General features: G+C 41.1%; 2 protein-coding genes across 7 annotated transcripts in view; one reads left to right on the top strand and one right to left on the bottom strand.

Moving 5' to 3' along the window:
* LOC103456931 (gamma-glutamyl hydrolase-like) overlaps positions 1-1,027 on the top strand; it is a 4,147-nt gene extending 3,120 nt beyond the window's left edge. Inside the window, exons 4-6 of the mRNA XM_008396817.2 lie at positions 222-334; positions 413-547; positions 632-1,027. Of these exons, the coding sequence (XP_008395039.1) occupies positions 222-334; positions 413-547; positions 632-744 (361 nt within the window). The 3' untranslated portion in view covers positions 745-1,027. The remainder of the gene's footprint in view (positions 1-221; positions 335-412; positions 548-631) is intronic.
* A 973-nt stretch (positions 1,028-2,000) lies between these two features.
* The window catches only part of dpp6a (dipeptidyl-peptidase 6a), a 301,390-nt gene continuing 286,089 nt past the window's right edge, over positions 2,001-17,301 (bottom strand). For all 6 annotated transcript variants that reach the window (XM_008396391.2, XM_008396394.2, XM_008396392.2 and 3 more), the window contains 13 exons: positions 15,708-15,799; positions 14,513-14,560; positions 14,315-14,433; positions 11,613-11,684; positions 8,247-8,354; positions 7,991-8,060; positions 7,718-7,912; positions 7,403-7,457; positions 6,174-6,273; positions 5,348-5,406; positions 5,194-5,266; positions 5,041-5,114; positions 2,001-4,158 (listed from right to left, as the gene is read on the bottom strand). In XM_008396391.2, the coding sequence (XP_008394613.1) occupies positions 4,009-4,158; positions 5,041-5,114; positions 5,194-5,266; positions 5,348-5,406; positions 6,174-6,273; positions 7,403-7,457; positions 7,718-7,912; positions 7,991-8,060; positions 8,247-8,354; positions 11,613-11,684; positions 14,315-14,433; positions 14,513-14,560; positions 15,708-15,799 (1,215 nt within the window). In that variant the 3' untranslated portion in view covers positions 2,001-4,008. The remainder of the gene's footprint in view (positions 4,159-5,040; positions 5,115-5,193; positions 5,267-5,347; positions 5,407-6,173; positions 6,274-7,402; positions 7,458-7,717; positions 7,913-7,990; positions 8,061-8,246; positions 8,355-11,612; positions 11,685-14,314; positions 14,434-14,512; positions 14,561-15,707; positions 15,800-17,301) is intronic.

Raw genomic sequence — 17,301 nt, 5'->3', positions numbered from 1 at the left:
CATTCATCCATCCATCTGTTCATCCATCTGTTCATCCATCCATCCATCTGTTCATCCGTTCATACATTCATCCATCCATCTGTTCATCCATCCATCCATCCATCCTTCAGCTTTAGTTTTTGTAAATTGCTGACCGTCTATAACAGACCTACAGTCTGTACCTGTAGACGTAACCGAGACGTAGAGCCCTGAAAATAAACCTTCAGTCTTTAACCAATCAGTTCGTCTCGTTTCCTGTTCCAGACGTACAACACAGACGAGGACCTGAAGAGTTTCTACAAAGTCCTGTCAACAAACACAGACGGAAACACCGAGTTTGTGTCGACGGTGGAAGGTGACTGAAACGGCCTCAGTGACGCGGCGCAACGGGACGGTTGTCATGACGACTGCCGCTTTCTTACCCTCTGTGCAGCTTACCGTTTCCCCGTTTATGGGACGCAGTGGCATCCAGAGAAAAACGCCTTCGAGTGGTCCAGACCTTACATTCCTCACTCTCCATCGGCGGTCAGGACGACCTTCTACACGGCCCACTTCTTTGTGAGCGAAGGTCAGGAAGCACGGCAGGTTTTTAGTCCTAATGCTGAGTATTTGCTTGCGACTTAAACTCTGATCTGTTAATCTCTCTCCGTAGCGAGGAAGAACTTTCACAGGTTTCAGTCTGAGGAGGAGGAGAGCAAAGCGCTGATATACAACTATAATCCTGTTTACACTGGAAACGCCTTCGAGCAAATTTATTTCTTCTGAGATTCCTCTTCACAAAGCTGTTCTGCCTTCATATGGACGATAGTTTTAGTTTTCCAATTATCTGAAAATGTTTTGCACTGGAAATCGACTGAAGCTTCTTGAGTTTTTCTGTTTTAATTTTTTTTGCTAATTTCTTGATGGTTTGAGACACTAAGTTGAATTTCTCTGGCAGCTTTGACTTTAACTCCAACTGGATCCGAGTATTGAATCAGAAACTGCTTATTTATACAATGAATGTAAAACATTGAATGTAATAAATAAGATGCTGTTTATTTTTTCTCAATTTGCAGCAGATGCTTTTGATTAGTCATTTTTCTTTTTCTAGCGCCAAAGTATCTGGTTTTAGGGCTGAAACGATTCTTCCTCGAGGAAAATGTTCCTGCCTCGAAGCTTCGTTAATTTATGTTTTATCATTTAGCGCACCGTGTTTCAGCCGGAACATTATTTGCGTTGCGCGGAGCTCTGACTTCCGCCTCTGAGTTGTTGACGGAAGCTACGTGTTAGCGGCATATCGTCCAATCTTCAAGTTCGGCCCGCGGGGATTTTACTGATTGGTGATAATTCCGGGTTTTCATCGTTTTTTGTGGGACCAATAAACATCCTTAAAATGACCGGCGCGATGCCGGGAGTTCGGCAGCCTTTCTGCTCCGGAGCTGCTGGTTGAACGGCGGGAAGAAGCTGAGGAGGATTTCTACAGGTGAGCGGAGAGACTGAACACGGCGGGCGGCTGAGGGTTGTGATGCTTACAGGGTAAGAGCAGCTTTACGGACGAACCGCACAATAAACTTATATCATCCCGGTCTGAACAAACGGGAGGCGGAACATGGCTGGTAGATGAGTTTCTGAACGGAGGAGCCGTAAATATCCCGTRTTGCTCCCCYGGTCTACAAAAAAGTAACTGGTAGGGAAGCTCAAAKGTGGAAAAAATAGACTGATGTTGATATCCGATAGYAACACTGGTGTTATGGAAGATTTACCAATATTTTATTTCATAATTGTTTTTATCCGATTAATCGTAAGAAAAATCTATAGATTACTCGATTACTAAAATAATCGTTTACAACAGCCCTATCTGGTTTTCTAAAGGATTGACCTCATGTGGTTTTACTCACACAGCTTTATGTTGACCTGTCTCATATGCAAATAATTGCATTGAAATTAACTTAATCCTCAATATTCAGCATATTTCTACTCAAGCAAAAAGTAGTTTTGTATTGTGGAAACTCCTGTGAAGAGGAAAGATCAAAAAACATTGATAAAATATCTACTTTTTTATTCTAACACTTACTTTCATGCCACAATCTGCCAATGACATCCCTGTATGCTTTGGATAACAAAGTTGAACATCTTGAAAAAAGTCCTCCATGTGTAGAAAGAAAGTTTGTTTCCATTGGCCATTTATAAAGTCGCTTCCAGCTCAATTCAACGACAGGAGAACAAAAATGAACAACCGAATGTAACGTCCAAAGTATGTTATGCACTAATAACACTCAGGTAACACTGTTTTCCTTCCTCTTCTTCTCAGAATAAAATGATATTAGAACATTTACACATCGAGCTAACGAGACCGTGATCTCAATCACAATACTACTGCAAATATACTTTATGCAGTTCTGTAAAAAAAAACATTCAGGATGTCAAAATTTACGATGGCGAACTGAGAAATGACGGATAACGTGGCAAACACGTCGGAACGAGAACCGGAGGGAGTGCAACATGAGACGATATGAATAAACTTGTGCCTGGATATATTCATTTCAGTGATCACTTTGCCTGGTCTGCAGATGCAACGTGACATTTATGTGTAATCTGGTGTTTACTGTTCAATGAAAATAATCCCAAATTCGTTCATTTCACTCATAAAAAATAACATTTCTCGTTTTAAAAGCCATTTAGCATTCCCAAAAATATTTTTTTTCTGTGTCAAATGCATTGAAATTAACTTAATTTGGATATTTTAGAGAATCATAGATTAGATGTCAGCCAAGTTAAACGGCTAATGTGAGAAAAAAAATTACAAATACTATTAAAATAAATAATAATGTTACATTTAGCATTAGAAATGCTATTAAAGGACATTAAGCTTTTGTGCAAAGTAAAACAAGCACCACGCTAAACATTAGCACAAAAAATCTAAACGGTATAAGATCCAGAAGCTTCGCTTTGCTCTGCTTTCAGTTTTAAAAACTGATGTCAGTTTTTAAAAAGTAGTAGTTGGAAAGCAAATAAATTTAATGCTGAAAACCACCCAGATAAGATCTGGAGTATTCATCCTGATGTGGTTTCATTCAGAAGGGGATAAAATAAATATTTTCTGAAAGAAATAAGCGACTTTTTCTAAAAAAACAAAAACGAAGTGAACAATAGATGAAAAAAGGCCTTTTTATAATAATTTAAATGTTTATACCCTTGCTGGGAGGCTTCTATGTTTGTCTAAACTCCAGTAATTAATGCTTTCCAGGCTTAAAACGATTAAATCACTTACTAAAGTAAGATACTGTGGCAACGTGTTGAAGGTCTGAACCACTATCTTGGCTTTTTTGTATTAGATCAATTTATCTTCATGTTTTCTGATAAAGTAAGGCACCGTGAATAAATCAAGAAAATGCTTTTGTTGGAGGAAACCAAAACGGAACGATGTCAAAATGTACAACCTAAACAAAATGGCTCATTTCTTTCCCCGTAAAACTCGTCCCAGCACGACTGAAACGGACCTGAAACGTCGTTGAGGCAAATAAAAGATGAGCATTTGTGTGCTATTTTACAGACTGTTAACAACAGAGACAACCACAGTCCATGAAAAGTTCATCACAACTTTAAAAATAGTAACGCTCCCTGTATCCACGCAGTTCCTGACGAACTCTGCCGATCGGCGCCAGGGTTCTGAATTTCATTTATGTACAAGCCCATGTAGGTCGTGTGCTAGAACGTTTCTTCTCCTCACAGCCTGAGAGTCAGTGTGCAGGCTGAAGCTTCCTCCCCGTTGCTTTTTAAGACGTCCATCCTGCTGTAAAGGAGACCGTTTCTGGACTTCCTGTAGGTCATCAGGCCTTTGGAAATCCACCGGATGAACAGGGCAGGACGGATCCGTCGTCTGCTGGACGGACGGCGTGGTAGACACAGCGAGTTCAACCGAAACACACGGAGGATGAGGGTTGCATAATGGACAACTTGGTCTCTCTCGGGCACGGATACAACACGGAGGGAATGTCGGACCAAATGGAGTGGATGAGAAAAGAGGAACGGCAGCCTGTCCGAGAAAATCTAACCCTCGTCTTCAACCTCCTCTTCCAAATCCTCCTCAAACAGGCTTTCTGGTAGCCTGAAGCATTCCTCGAAGAAATTCACCAGGGACTGACTCAGGTGCTGCCGTGTCGCGTCGCTGTGGATGAAGTGGCCCTCGTCTGGGTAGATCTGACAGGAGCGGAGCGAAAAAACCTCAACGTCAGCTGAATATTTATTTATTTCAAACAGGTTTAAAAGAAAAATAGATGATACATTTCTCCGATTTTACTTTTTATAGGTAAATGAGTAAAATTAACATTTTTCTTTTATTCTATGAACGACTAACAACATGTCTGACATTTCAAGAAAAACTGAGAAACGGTCAAAATAACAAAGAAAACAAGTTCATATTAATTTAGAAACAACAAACTCAGGAAGAGCTCAGGAATCAACATTTGGTGGAAAAACCGATGGGGCTCAGTGCAGTGAGCTCTTCAGTTTTTAGAGTTGTATTTATATTCATCTCAGGTGGACGTCTTGGTGAAAGCTGTAATTCTCTACTTGTGAAAGTAAATCTGCTGAGCCTGAAAAAACAAAAGTTTGAGCACAAGTTGATCAAAAGAGAACCAATAACTGGTCCTTGTGGAACTCCTTCAGATATTTGTCTGATTTTAATTAGCCAATTAGACACTGAAAACATTTATATAAACTTACAAAATGTTCAAGGGGAGCAAGAATAGAAAGTTTCAGGCTATTTGTAAAATTATTTATAATTTCTGCATTTGATTTTTTTCCATAATGAGTTTTCTCACCCAAAGGGAAATGACCCTGGTTGTCATCCCTCTTTTTTCAGAGTTGAAAAGTGAAATCAAGAGTCAACTAGTATTTTTTGTTAGTTTTTATTGGAACTGGAAAAAAATCTGGTGTAAAAGCCCAGATGTCTGTGAGCCGTGATAATTACTCTGCCTCAGCTCTGAGATAGATGAATTAAAGACATGGGGTCCATTTGCAGGGATCAGAAACCTCCCAAAGGCTGACAGATTTCACCAAATTAGGAATGAAACGACATACCTGCAAGGTGTAGTTGGCCTTTTCACTAATGAGCTGGGAAATGAATTTCGCTGTGTGTTGGAAGTGAACTTTTTCTGAGGACACAGAGACAAAAATGTCACTGATGTTTCTTTATAACATAAGAGAAACGAGAACTTTGACCTGCAGTTGTACCATCAGCTGTCGGGTGAACGATGAGGAACTTCTTCTCCATGAACCGAGACGCTCGGTGGGCTAGATTTGCCATCTGAGACCAGAAACGGGACGGAGTTGATGCTTTTAGAGAGAGCCACAGAAAAACAGGAGGAGTCTTGAAATGAAGTCCTACCGTGTACGCTCTGGGATCCGGTTTAGGCAGACCCAGATATCGTTCAGAAAAAGCAGAGGCTGGAGAAAAAAAGCATGAGAAATGTGAAATAAAACCAAACGATGCAAAGAAAAGTGGTCTGGATTTGCACTGACTGCTTAATGGGGGCGACAAAAAACTATCCTGGACTATAAAAACACAAAGTCTGACCAAGTAGTTTGGTCTAGTTTCTATTGCAAGAACCTTAGTGCACATAAAATAAGACAAAACCAGCTTACACATAACTTTCCAGTTAGATATAAGAGTCAATAATTCTTGAATACTGTTAAAAAGTGCTGGTTCTATTTGGAAATATAAAACTGCCAGCCCGTTTTTTTGTTTTTTTAAATCAACTCCAGTCATCCAATGAACAGTTCAAATACGGAAAAGCATAAAACTGATGACGTGTGTTTGTGTAAACCTCCTTTTCCTTTGTTGCACCAAATCAAAGTGAGAAAAATGGCCCAGCTTCTCCCCAACTTTCAGTTTCTCGACTGCATTTCTATATTCCTGCAGCAGAAACAACCATCGCTCTCCTGATACACATCTCATTCTACACCTCACACCTTTATATTCCTCAGATGGATGAGGTGAGGTGGTGTATGATTGGGTTCTGCGTGCAGCTGCTCCAACACACCCGCTCCAGATTCCCAGGAAGGGGGTAAAGGTGCCAGAGATGCTATCTGTCTTTATTTCACCTCCCAGAACATTCTGACGGCTCCGCCGAGCTCCTTCCACACGTGCAGCCGAGACGGAAACATTTTGCATTTCAGAGCGCAGATAAAAACGAAAGGAACGGAGGGCTTACCGTATAACTCAAAGTCGGTGATGGGTGAGAGGACAGCGCCGCATTTTATTGGAGACTCCTCGCCGCTGAGCAACAGGCTGGTCACGTAGCCGCCGTACACCTGAGGAGCGACGACTGTTATCACACACAATGCAGCAAGAGCAGCAAATACAAGAGCCGAGGCGACGCTGAAGTGAATTCTGGGTTTTCGGCGCCGCAGTCTGTTTGGTTCTGAGCACCAATATGTGCTTAAGCAGCGAAGCAGTTGGCTGGTGAAAGCATCGCCCCGACGGGCTTTTCCAATCACCTTCAGCTATTCTCTGAAGAATCTAATTATTTCTTCTTTTCTCTCAAGATGGAACTTTTACAAACGGAATCACATCAACCAAGAGGTGTCAAACAAAAGGCCCGGGGGCCAAACCCGGCCCGCCGAGGCTTTTTATGTGTTTTACTAATTAAAGGGGTTTATCTGTTTACTACCAAATCTAATTAAGCAACACTTTCGGTTTTACTACGATTATGGAAATTCACACAAACATCAACAAATCGTAGCATTTTTTTTTAACCAATGCGTAATTATGTTAACTGAAAACTTTCCAGAAAAATGATCAAAAACGTTGGCAACTCCCACCTGCAGGTGGCAGTGTGGTTTACTTCTCCACTTTAGTCTGTGATCAATTATTTGCGAGTAATAAAAAGTCACATTTACCATCATTCAACAGCACAAACACAGAAAAATTCCTTACAAATACTGTTAAATTAGCAACTTATGGCAAAACATTACAAAATAGGTCAACAGTTGAGAGCTTAAATATTATTATATTAATCAAATTAAAGTGGTTTTATCCGTTTACTGCCAAATTACATCAGTCAATTCTTCCAGTTTCATTATGATTGTCAAAATTCACACAAAAATCAACAAATTGAGCCTTTTTTTAAATGTGTCAATGAATAATCTTAAACTTATTTCACAATTTAAATGCCTGAAATCCACATCTGATGGTAAAACATGTAAGGCAGCAAACAGACAAAAAGCTTAGTTCACAGGCAACATGCTGCCTTTTTCAACATTTACCAGATTTCAGTTTGGAATTAAAATCTGAACCAGATTCAGTTTTAATCTAGTTTTTGCACTTGGATGGATAAAGGCACTGTTGTTTTGTTTTGGTCCAGAAATCACAGCTCGACTTACAAAAACAGAAATCCAACAAGATGCGTTCAGGAGCAGAACGGAGCCAGGCTCGCCTTACCTGTCCGAAGGCGCCGACTCTGGACTGGTCCACATACGGCTCTTTCAGAATAAAACTGAGGGGAAAAGTCACTATTAGTATGGTGTGCAATAAAAGTTTGTAAATAAAACCTTAAATTAACGTATACATTTGTATTTATACTTTAAATTTTGCTGGATTGATGCATCAAAGATAACAGGAAAAAAACTACATATTTTATGCAAAGCAACATCTCAGTTCAGTCCAATTAAACTAGAATATTTTCTCTTTTCTTTGCTCAGATAAAATGCAGCAGGTTCTGAATCCGGCCCAGTAACGCTGAGAAGAGGCTCGTACTCCAGAGCGTCCTTCTGGTCCTGCTCCTCGAACACGCCCAGCTTCTTATGGATCCGGTGCAGGACGTTGGTGCCCTGGAAGCCGCTGCCCCGCCCGTCGCAGCGCACCACGATGGCGCCGAAGCTGCTCACCAGAACCGTGGCCCAGTCCAACACAAAGCGCTCCGACACCGTCTGGCCGCCAGGCGTCCCGTCACTGCACCAAAGAGTGAACATCATCAGCTGATGATAGCAGGAGTATTTTGTTTATTTAAGTTTTGTCACAGATACGTACACAAGCAGGAGGAGCGGATAGTGTGACGTATCCATGAAGCCGGCAGGTTTCAGGATCTTTAAAGACAAAACTGAAATCCAGAGGAACACAACTGTTTATAAAGCTTCATCAAAGTTACAAATATACAGCAGCAACATTTACTGGCACCCACGTAACTCTACTTCTATCCAGAATTTTCCCAGTTTATTTTACATTTCACTCTGTATTCAAGCTGCCTGTACTGATGCGGAGGAACGTATCTGAGACTCTGACATACTGTAGTCGTCCATGTTGATCTCCCTGTACTCCACTGTGGGGATCTGCATGGAGTCCAGAGTCAGCCGGAGGTTCTCGTTGCTCTCCAGTTTAGAAACCTCTGAAATACCTGCACACAGCCAACGATCAGAGGGATGAAACACAATCCAATGCAGTGTTCTGGTTACGGCATCTGTCCAAGATCTCCCAACAGAAGTCGAGAAGGAAAAGAAGAGGTAAAACACCTGTCGCCTGCTGAAAACGTGACCTTGATTTGCTTTTACAGCTAGCTTCATTTCTTTGAAACACAACCAGCTGCTTTTATTCCTGGCAGGCGAGGTCAAACGGGCGAACATCGCATGTTGGAATTGGTTCGTCCTCGAATGTCCAGAAACAAGCGACTTCCAGGAGGGAAATCAACTCAGCGGCTGCCACAGCTGCTCCTGCTTACGGATTCAGATAAACGTTCCTGAGCTGCTGGAAGGACCGGTCCAGTAAAGCGGGAGAGGAACCGAACGTGCTCCAGCACCTACATGTAGATGAACTCATTTGACCTCATTTCTGTAGGTCATGAAGGCTTTTCTTGAACATCTCCTCCTCAAGATGAAGAATTTCATCTCTCAGCTCTAGAATCAGGTCAGAACTGTAAACGGCTTAAAGTTGCAGTGTGTGAATTTGGGATTTTTTTTTCTTACGTTTGTTGATAACTGATCTCTGAGACTTATAATCTGTGACAAATTGAGCTCCCCTGCCATCTCTCAGTGCTAATTGTAATTGTGCTTCAATATAAAAATCACTATTGACCCTTTGCAACTACGTCACTAAATCTTTCGACGCGCCATGAAGGACGTTGGAAATGAGGGAAGGTAGTGACAGAAATTATTTTCTAAAGTTGTTTTTTCCAGTTTATTCTTGGCTTCTACTTATTCAAGTTCAGCTAATTTATCTATGAACGAAACACACCTGGTTGGGGCTCATAGTCGGTGGTATTTACAGCAGTTGGAAACAGCTAGCTTAGAAACCGACCCGAACCTCCTCCCTCTCGACGTGTTGATTAAATTAACGACGTTACCTGAATTCACACCACATGATTTATGTCTCCATGTCATAAACAGCTTTTCCTCTTTAACCGGAGCGGCATTAAAAACGTACATAAGATGAGATGCTAACCAGTTTTTTCCGTACATGCTAGGCTACATGACGGAGCGGCTTTGTCTCCATGGTTACTAATGGTTAGACGCACCTTCTCCATATATTTAATATCTTTCTAATTCTAATACTTATAAAGTAAATGAATGATAGTTTTCTTACCTTGTAAAAAGCATTTGCTGCTAATCCGTGGTTACATTGAGGGGTGACGGTCATGGACCTTACCACAGGGGCCGCGTTTCATTGGCTAATGCCCATTTCACGTCACAGTATTTGTGGAACTAAAATTCACAGATTTCCAAAATCTGAAACGGAAAGCCTTGCTTGGATCAAAGCTTGTGCTCAACCGTCATAGGATCAATAAGAACAAAGTGTCTGCTGGTGTAAGTATTATTGCTTTGCTTTCTTTGTGTTTAGTGAATGAAAAAAATAAAGTCAATAATAAACACATCCATTATGAAAACCTTTTAGCCAAGTACAGCATAATGGCAGTACCGATACAACATCCTGAAGCCTGTCTGTTACAGCCTGACGTTAGCTGAACAGATCAATATGCAATGTGCACCGTATCTGACATACATTAAAGATTTTATTTCACCTGAAAAGGCTTTTTACTAAACTGTAATCGTGTTAGCCATGCTAGCTTTTACTAAACTGTAATTATGTTAGCCATGCTAGCACTGAGTACCATGTATCAGGCCTAGGCACATTCGAACATTTGCTAACAACAGAAATCACTGATTTCAAAAGTAACCCTCAAAACCATGAATGCCAGACTCACCCAGCCTTGCAAGAACAACAGGCATCAGTGATCTTGTCCACAGCTATATTTATGCTGAGGGTGTGAGGATCTGCTGTTTTCCTCATCAACTGGTAGCATTTCGCTGCAACTCGCACAATGTTAGAGGCATCATGTGGCTCAAACATCTTGATGTCGTTCAAAAAAGATGACATGAACTTGTTGGTTCCCTTGTCGTGGCTGATATTTTGTGAAAATCCGGCAGAAATGCTAAACTAATTGACTCAGAAATACTCTGCAGAGTCAGTCGAAATGAAAGACGCCATGTATAAACATGTTTGTGAGCTTTGTCATGTCTCACAAACAAAGCTCCACGAGGCTTTGTTTGTGAGACATGAAGTCACATGGGATTTTAGAGGGGCGTTTCTGGGCGGAGCTTGGTAAGGTGCATTATGACTGACGGCTGCTATTCATCACCTCCGTATCTTTCCTCATTAAAAGTTAAAAAATAAAATGACAAGTTTGGTTTCTATCCTTCTCAGTTTATGCAGACAACCGCGCAGCAACCTATGACCATTTTTAAAGTGAAATCAGCTGAATAGAAGCTATATTAGGCTACAAACAGATGTGCTTTTTGACTAGCTTTAAAGGAGCGGATTGGCTGTTTTGACGTCCGTCACCGCGGAGTGGGCGGAGTTCTGGAGAGCGTGACGTCACGTGCAAAGGGCCAATAGCATCAATTGTCTTTAGACAAACCATACTGCTGCAGATTCTTTTTAACATAAACTTCAGTTGCAACTTACAAAAGCATAAATCGATATAGAAGCATAAATAGGTAGGTGTCACACTACAAAATATACGCAACTACCTCTCAAATATTGCAGCAATAACCCTGTTGGTTCATCTCACGCTACGCTGCAGACACCCTGTTCTGGTGAAGTCACCCACCTCCACAGGCAAAACACTCGAGTTACATTAATTCAGCAATTATTTGGCCACTTGGGGGCGCTTAAATACTAAATAAAGATGATTGAACTGTAACGGTAAGATGATCATTGCTAATTAAAGAAGAAAAATATATTAAATAAGTTACATTTCTTCATAGAGCATGTTAGTAGATGCATCATGTGACAGCAGCTACAGCTTTTCCTCAGACTCTGTTTGACATTCCTAATCAGGTTAATCACTAACATTAGATACTGATGTGATTTACAGCAACCTATACACTTTTTAATGTAATACAGTAGAGCTGATGCTATTACTTAAAGGCAAAAATCACATTACAGTATGCTGATATTGCTGTTGTGGCTGGTCATAATGTAATGAGCGGGAATAATGTGATTACCAACATCATTTCTGGCTTGGCTTGCAGACAAACAGTGACTCAGGTGGTCATTCTGCACTCAAGACCCCCTGCTGTCAAGGTGATTTTAACACTCTCAGTGTTGGGAGCATAATCCAATAGGTGCTTTAGTAATAGCACCTGCAGGGTGTACTCACTTTCTCTGTCTTGCGTCTCACTTTCTGCGTCCCTCTGGGTTTTGTACACGGCCACAAATGGAATATCTGGACCTGGAAACACAAATGAAAAGAGTTACAGCTGCAGAATTTCTGAATTTCCTGCAAAGAGCATCAACACCCCCTGAATTTTTCCAATTTGAATCATGTATTTTATGACAAACTGGGGCTGCGATAAAGTTTCAACAATTAACTCAATTAAATAAACTGAGGTCATTTGCTACATGTAATCAAAATGAGTTAACTTATTTACATTTATTTAATATGAAAACTTAATAAACGTAATATATTTACTTGGATAAACTTCATTAGATTGCTTGTAACAACTTTTTCTTTTTTTTTAAGTTGAATCAACTGGTTTCATTTTTTAGTGTATGAAAAAAAAACCCTCAATAAAATATTTTTAATTTCTTTCCAAGATGGATTAATTACAAACATAAACTCCAGTTTTTTTAAAATCAACAACAAACAATTTTTATTTCCATCTCAAAACAGAATTTCACTGAAAATGTTTCAATCTGCTGATTTGACACAGAACAAGTAACCTGGAGTTTATGATTTAATAAACTTCTTGAAGCCTTAGACCATTTTTTAAATATTTAAATAAGGATAGCCAAAGGATGGTAATTGCATAACTCCAAACTATTTTTTTGGTAAATTGTCATTATGTGCAGCGATTTTACCAAACGCTGCAAAAACACAAAATCTTACTCAGTATTTATGTCTGGTTTCTTGTCCAAATATCTTAATCTACTTGAATTAAGACAAAACTAACTCACAAGTAACTTTTCAGCAAAATATAGGAGCTTTTTTAAATAAATAATTCCTTAATATTGATTAAAAAGATCTAGGTATAAGTTAAATAATCTGCCAGTGGAAAAATAAATTTAAAGGGAATGTAGCATAAAACACTTTAATATTTGTGATTGACAACATAAAATGTGAAACATTTGAAGGGTTATAGGCTTTTGCTGACCCCTGTAGAAAATGGAAACAATAAGAGAAGAATCTATGCCAGGATTTCTGTGCTCCAGACAAATCTTTGCTTATTTGATTTACTTGGTGCAGCTTTTCTGTATCTGGGCCACAAACAGAAACAAAGCCCTGAAACTGCAGACGCAGAGGGAGGAGCGGCAGCAAACCGAGTGATCGATGCACTTAGCAGATTGAGAACACAGAAACATTGCGGCAGCATCCGCTGCAAATCATCTTTTCACGCCTTTCTCTCATGATGATGATATCACAACCTCCCCAAATGTGATCACAGGCAGGCTGCGAGGAAGTGAAGTGGATTAAAAACCCATGAGCTACAAGCTCAGGCTGCAGAGCAGGTCAGCGGAGCGGGCTTTGATGTCATTATGGTCATTTTGTGTCTGCTCTTAGATTCAGAGTCAGAGCTGATTGTCACTAAAGCGCTGCGTGGGTGATTAAATATTGAAGCTACTGTCTTCAAACCTTGTTCCCTACGACATCCAGGTATTTCTCTGATCTCTGGATGGTTTTTTTTATCCGTTCTTTGGGCATGTTCATGTCTGACACAGCAGACGGAGATCAAAGATTTCCACATCATCATCATCATCCTCTGCTGCCGCCTCGTCATGAACGGTTTAAAGAAGTTGGACGGCAACTTTCAAGTCTCAGAACTTTCACCACTCTTTAGAAAACATGTAGGTTTTTTGAACTTGCATGCAGATGGAAACAAAACTGTTGGAATTAAAGCTACAGTACGCAACTTTTATAAAAAATATACTTTTTAAGTATTTGTTAAATTTATCATCATGTCGTGATTGTATAGTATAAGGCTGCACAGTGGTGCAGTTGGTAGAGCTGTTGCCTTGCAGCAAGAAGGTTCTGGGTTCGATTCCCAGCCTGGGGTCTTTCTGCATGGAGTCTCCATGTTCTCCCTGTGCATGGTGGGTTTTCTCCAGGTACTCCGGTTTCCTCCCACAGTCCAAAAACATGACTGTCAGGTTAATTGGCCTCTCCAAATTGCCCCTAGGTGTGAGTGTGTGTGTGCATGGTTTGGTGTCCTGTGTGTCTCTGTGTTGCCCTGCGACAGACTGGCGACCTGTCCAGGGTGACCCCGCCTCTCGCCCGGAACGTTAGCTGGAGAGGAACCAGCAACCCTCCCAGCAACCCCATTAAGGGACAAGGGTGAAAGAAAATGGATGGATTGATGTATAGTATAAGAAGGATAGTCTGAATAAATCAATATATTTGCCATCTCCCAGTACAAACCACTCGTAAATAACCAATCAGAAACAGTAGGAGGGACTTAGCGCTGTCAATCACGCTCATGCTCACCCCCTTCTCCCTCACTGTGTGATACAGGAAGCTTTAGCACCTCATGCTAAAGCTAGTTTGCGAATAAACCGTTTCCTGTAACGGTAAGTCGTTTCTCCGCCATTAGCACATTGAGCATCACATACACACAGTGATTGACAGCGCTAAGACCCTCGTCTTGGCTCTGATTGGTTGTTTTTGACCGGGAGCAGTGCATTTCTTCAGACAGATGGAAATAGCTCAAGGAGGAGGCGGAGGAGATCGATGTTTTTCACAGATTATCTGTGTCGTAAACTCTCACAAAATGGCGACCGTTTCAAAAAAATATTTAAAAAGTAACAGAAACAACTAATAAGTGGATCAAGAACCCTGAATCTGGACACACTCTGGGTGTTTCGTACCTTGGCAGTTGAGCAGGAAGTAGCTCATGTTGTGGCTGAAGGAGCCGCTGATGTAGCCGCAGCTGTCGGCCAAGGCGCACGACAGGCAGCGCCGGTTAAACGATCCGAACGTGTCGGCGCTGCGCAGACAAAACCCAAACCTTTCGTGTTCAGCATTTTCAACAGATTTAAACAGTTTGTCGTCAGAGCGGCCATTACCTGTACAGATGTCTTCGCTTTGGCCCGTCTTCAGTACTCAGGAAGTATCTGAGTTATCAGAGGGATATAAGAAGTGATGCGCTGCTGTTGAGTTCGGCTCTAAACTTTTCAGCAGCGTTCACGGTTTACATGTGTGAGCTGAGAAGAAAACCACCTGGAGCCCAGCTGCTCACTGAAATAGATGCTTCACAGATGAAAAATAGTGGGAATAAGAGGGGAGGGGCCGTCGTTTTGAGAAAAGAAGTGGGGCACATCTTCACCCTCAAAGGGGAAAGCTGCTCTTTCGTTATACAAACATTTATTTTCACGTCGAGTCTTGTAGTTGTTTTTCTGACACATTTGCACGAGAAATCACGACTGCTTGAAAGAAAAGTCCTCATGTGGGAGTAAAATTAAGAAAGAGGGATCAGAGTTAAATCAGATTAATGATTGGATGGACTGGAAGGAAATTTCAAACGTTTTACTTCATTTTACTTACTAAAATAGTCAGAAAATGTAGAAATTTTCATATTTTGCACTAAAAACAACCATACTGAGGTTTTAAACCAGTGGTTCTTAACCTTTTTTGAGGTACCGAACCCCCCCAGTTACATATGCGCCTTCACCGAACCCTTCTTAACATCCCCTCACCCCCTCCCCGGACACACAAAATACTTTGCGTATTCTGATTTAGTAATGTAATTATATTAGTTGTGTTACCACCCCCATGCCACTGGAGGCAGTAGCAACCCCAAAAAGATGCGACTAAGGAGCAGAATTAGACTATAGAATTTGGTAAAAACTGTGAGTTTTGCTGAAGTAATTAAAGACAAAAGTTCAAATCCATGCTGAGASTGGAGCTCCTTCAATCAGGGCTCCTCCGCAGCTCTGATTGGCTAAGCAATGTAACGTGATCCTCTGATTGGCTAAGCAATGTAACGTGATCCTCTGATTGGCTAAGCAATGTAACGTGATCCTCTGATTGGCTAAGCAATGTAACGTGATTCTCTGCAGCAAAGCGGGGCGTCATCACGACTTTACACAAGTGTGTCTTTACCTCCACGGCAGAGGCTCCGCTGAACCCCTGTGGTTCGACCGAACCCAGGTTAAGAACCACTGATCTAAACGAACTAGAGATTCGCATATGAGGGACCAAATAGCCTCATTAATCTTGAAATGGTTCCTTTTTAAAACAGAAGCAGGAAAAGAAACTTACATGAGTTGGTTTTCCTCATTGTAGGCCAGAACCTGAGTGACGTCCCAGTCTCCAGATGTGATGGACTGCAGCGTGTCGGTGCTGGTGTTGGGCTGCAGGAACACAGAAGGAAAAATCTCTTAAAAAAGAAAGATTTCAATACCAGCAAAGGTTGCATACCTTTTATTAAGCCTACATTTCAGTATTAAAACGTGTTCTTTATTTCCTGATGTAATAATCTAATAAGTTTAATGAAAAATCAGCATAATTAACAGAAATTAAGGCTTGAAAACATCCGTCTCTGTAATTAATCTGCATAATGTTTCTCTTAGAGCTGCAAATATGCATTATTTTGTGTTTGTCCTTCACAAAAAATCATATTAAAGTTAGTTATTTTAATACTTATGAATATATGAAGACATTAAGTATACCTACAATGCTGCAAGATAAAGCGCTATATAGACATAAGAGCGTTCTATATAATGGAGGCAACCTTTATACCAGCAGTAAAATCAGTTTTCAGTTGAAATGTGAGCAATAAATGGGAAGAGTAACTTTATATTTAGACCGATTCCTTCTACCAGCTGATTTTTCAGATCGGTGAGAGTGTCAGGTGGCCATATATCTGCGTTCCCTTCACAGATACAGCCCCGAGCGTAGCCACCGGCCAGACGGGCAGTCAGCGTCTAAAGCAGAGCAACTTTCACACTTTACTTTATTGCTCATTTAGGAGATGCACAGCTGCTGTTTGTCTATTGCAGCTGAAAGCCTGAAGCACATTCATCTACCTGCTGGCAGCAGTTACTGCACGTTGCGCCGTGCTGCAGAGATAAATCTCAGCATCCTTAAAGTGTTCAGCGGTTTAATGCGTTATATGTTGAAAAATGTAGCTGGTGATGGAGGAAGAAGGAAAGAGGACTGGTTTACAGCCAGTTCAAGGTCTGACTCTAACCTTTTTTCAGTGTTATTAGGGAAGAAGCTGCGCTATCCATCCTGTGGCTGTAGCAGCTTTTCCCTGCAGGGTCGCGGGGGCAAGTGCCCAACTCCAAAAGTCATTAAGTGAGAGGCGAGGCACCACAGAGGCACACTGCAGAAACAACCACAAAGCATGCACTCACTGCTGTTTAGAAAGACTAATAACTAGCAAGAACTTCATCTGAAAATGTTAACGGGTTAAAGTTACATAATGCAGATCAAACTACCCATTTTAACCCGAAAGCCTCTCTCATGCAGTGGGCCACCTGATTCACAGCAGTGCATTAAGGACTGAACACCCAGGATGAGACAAACTGCAGCATCATGTTTGTAGCACATGTGCACCTCTACATGCAGGAGCTCAAAATTTCACACATCTGTCACTCGGCTGGATGAGGACAAGCGACTGGCGCCTCGTCGCACCAGTTCCATGAAATGAGTGAATGGAGAGTTTCTAAAGTAGTGTTTAAAACAAAATGGCTCCCTCTAACCTTCTAGATCTCTAGGATTAGAGGACTTATGTCTCAGCGCGATCTAGAGAAACTCATCCATGCATTTATCTTTAGCCGCATTGATTCCTGCAACAGCGTCTTCACAGGTCTGACTAATAAATCAATCAAACAGCTGCAGCTGATCCAGA

This window comes from Poecilia reticulata, linkage group LG20 (assembly GCF_000633615.1).
Source record: "Poecilia reticulata strain Guanapo linkage group LG20, Guppy_female_1.0+MT, whole genome shotgun sequence".
NCBI classification, from domain to species: Eukaryota; Metazoa; Chordata; class Actinopteri; order Cyprinodontiformes; family Poeciliidae; genus Poecilia; species Poecilia reticulata.
This window is presented reverse-complemented; position numbering and strand designations above follow the sequence as displayed.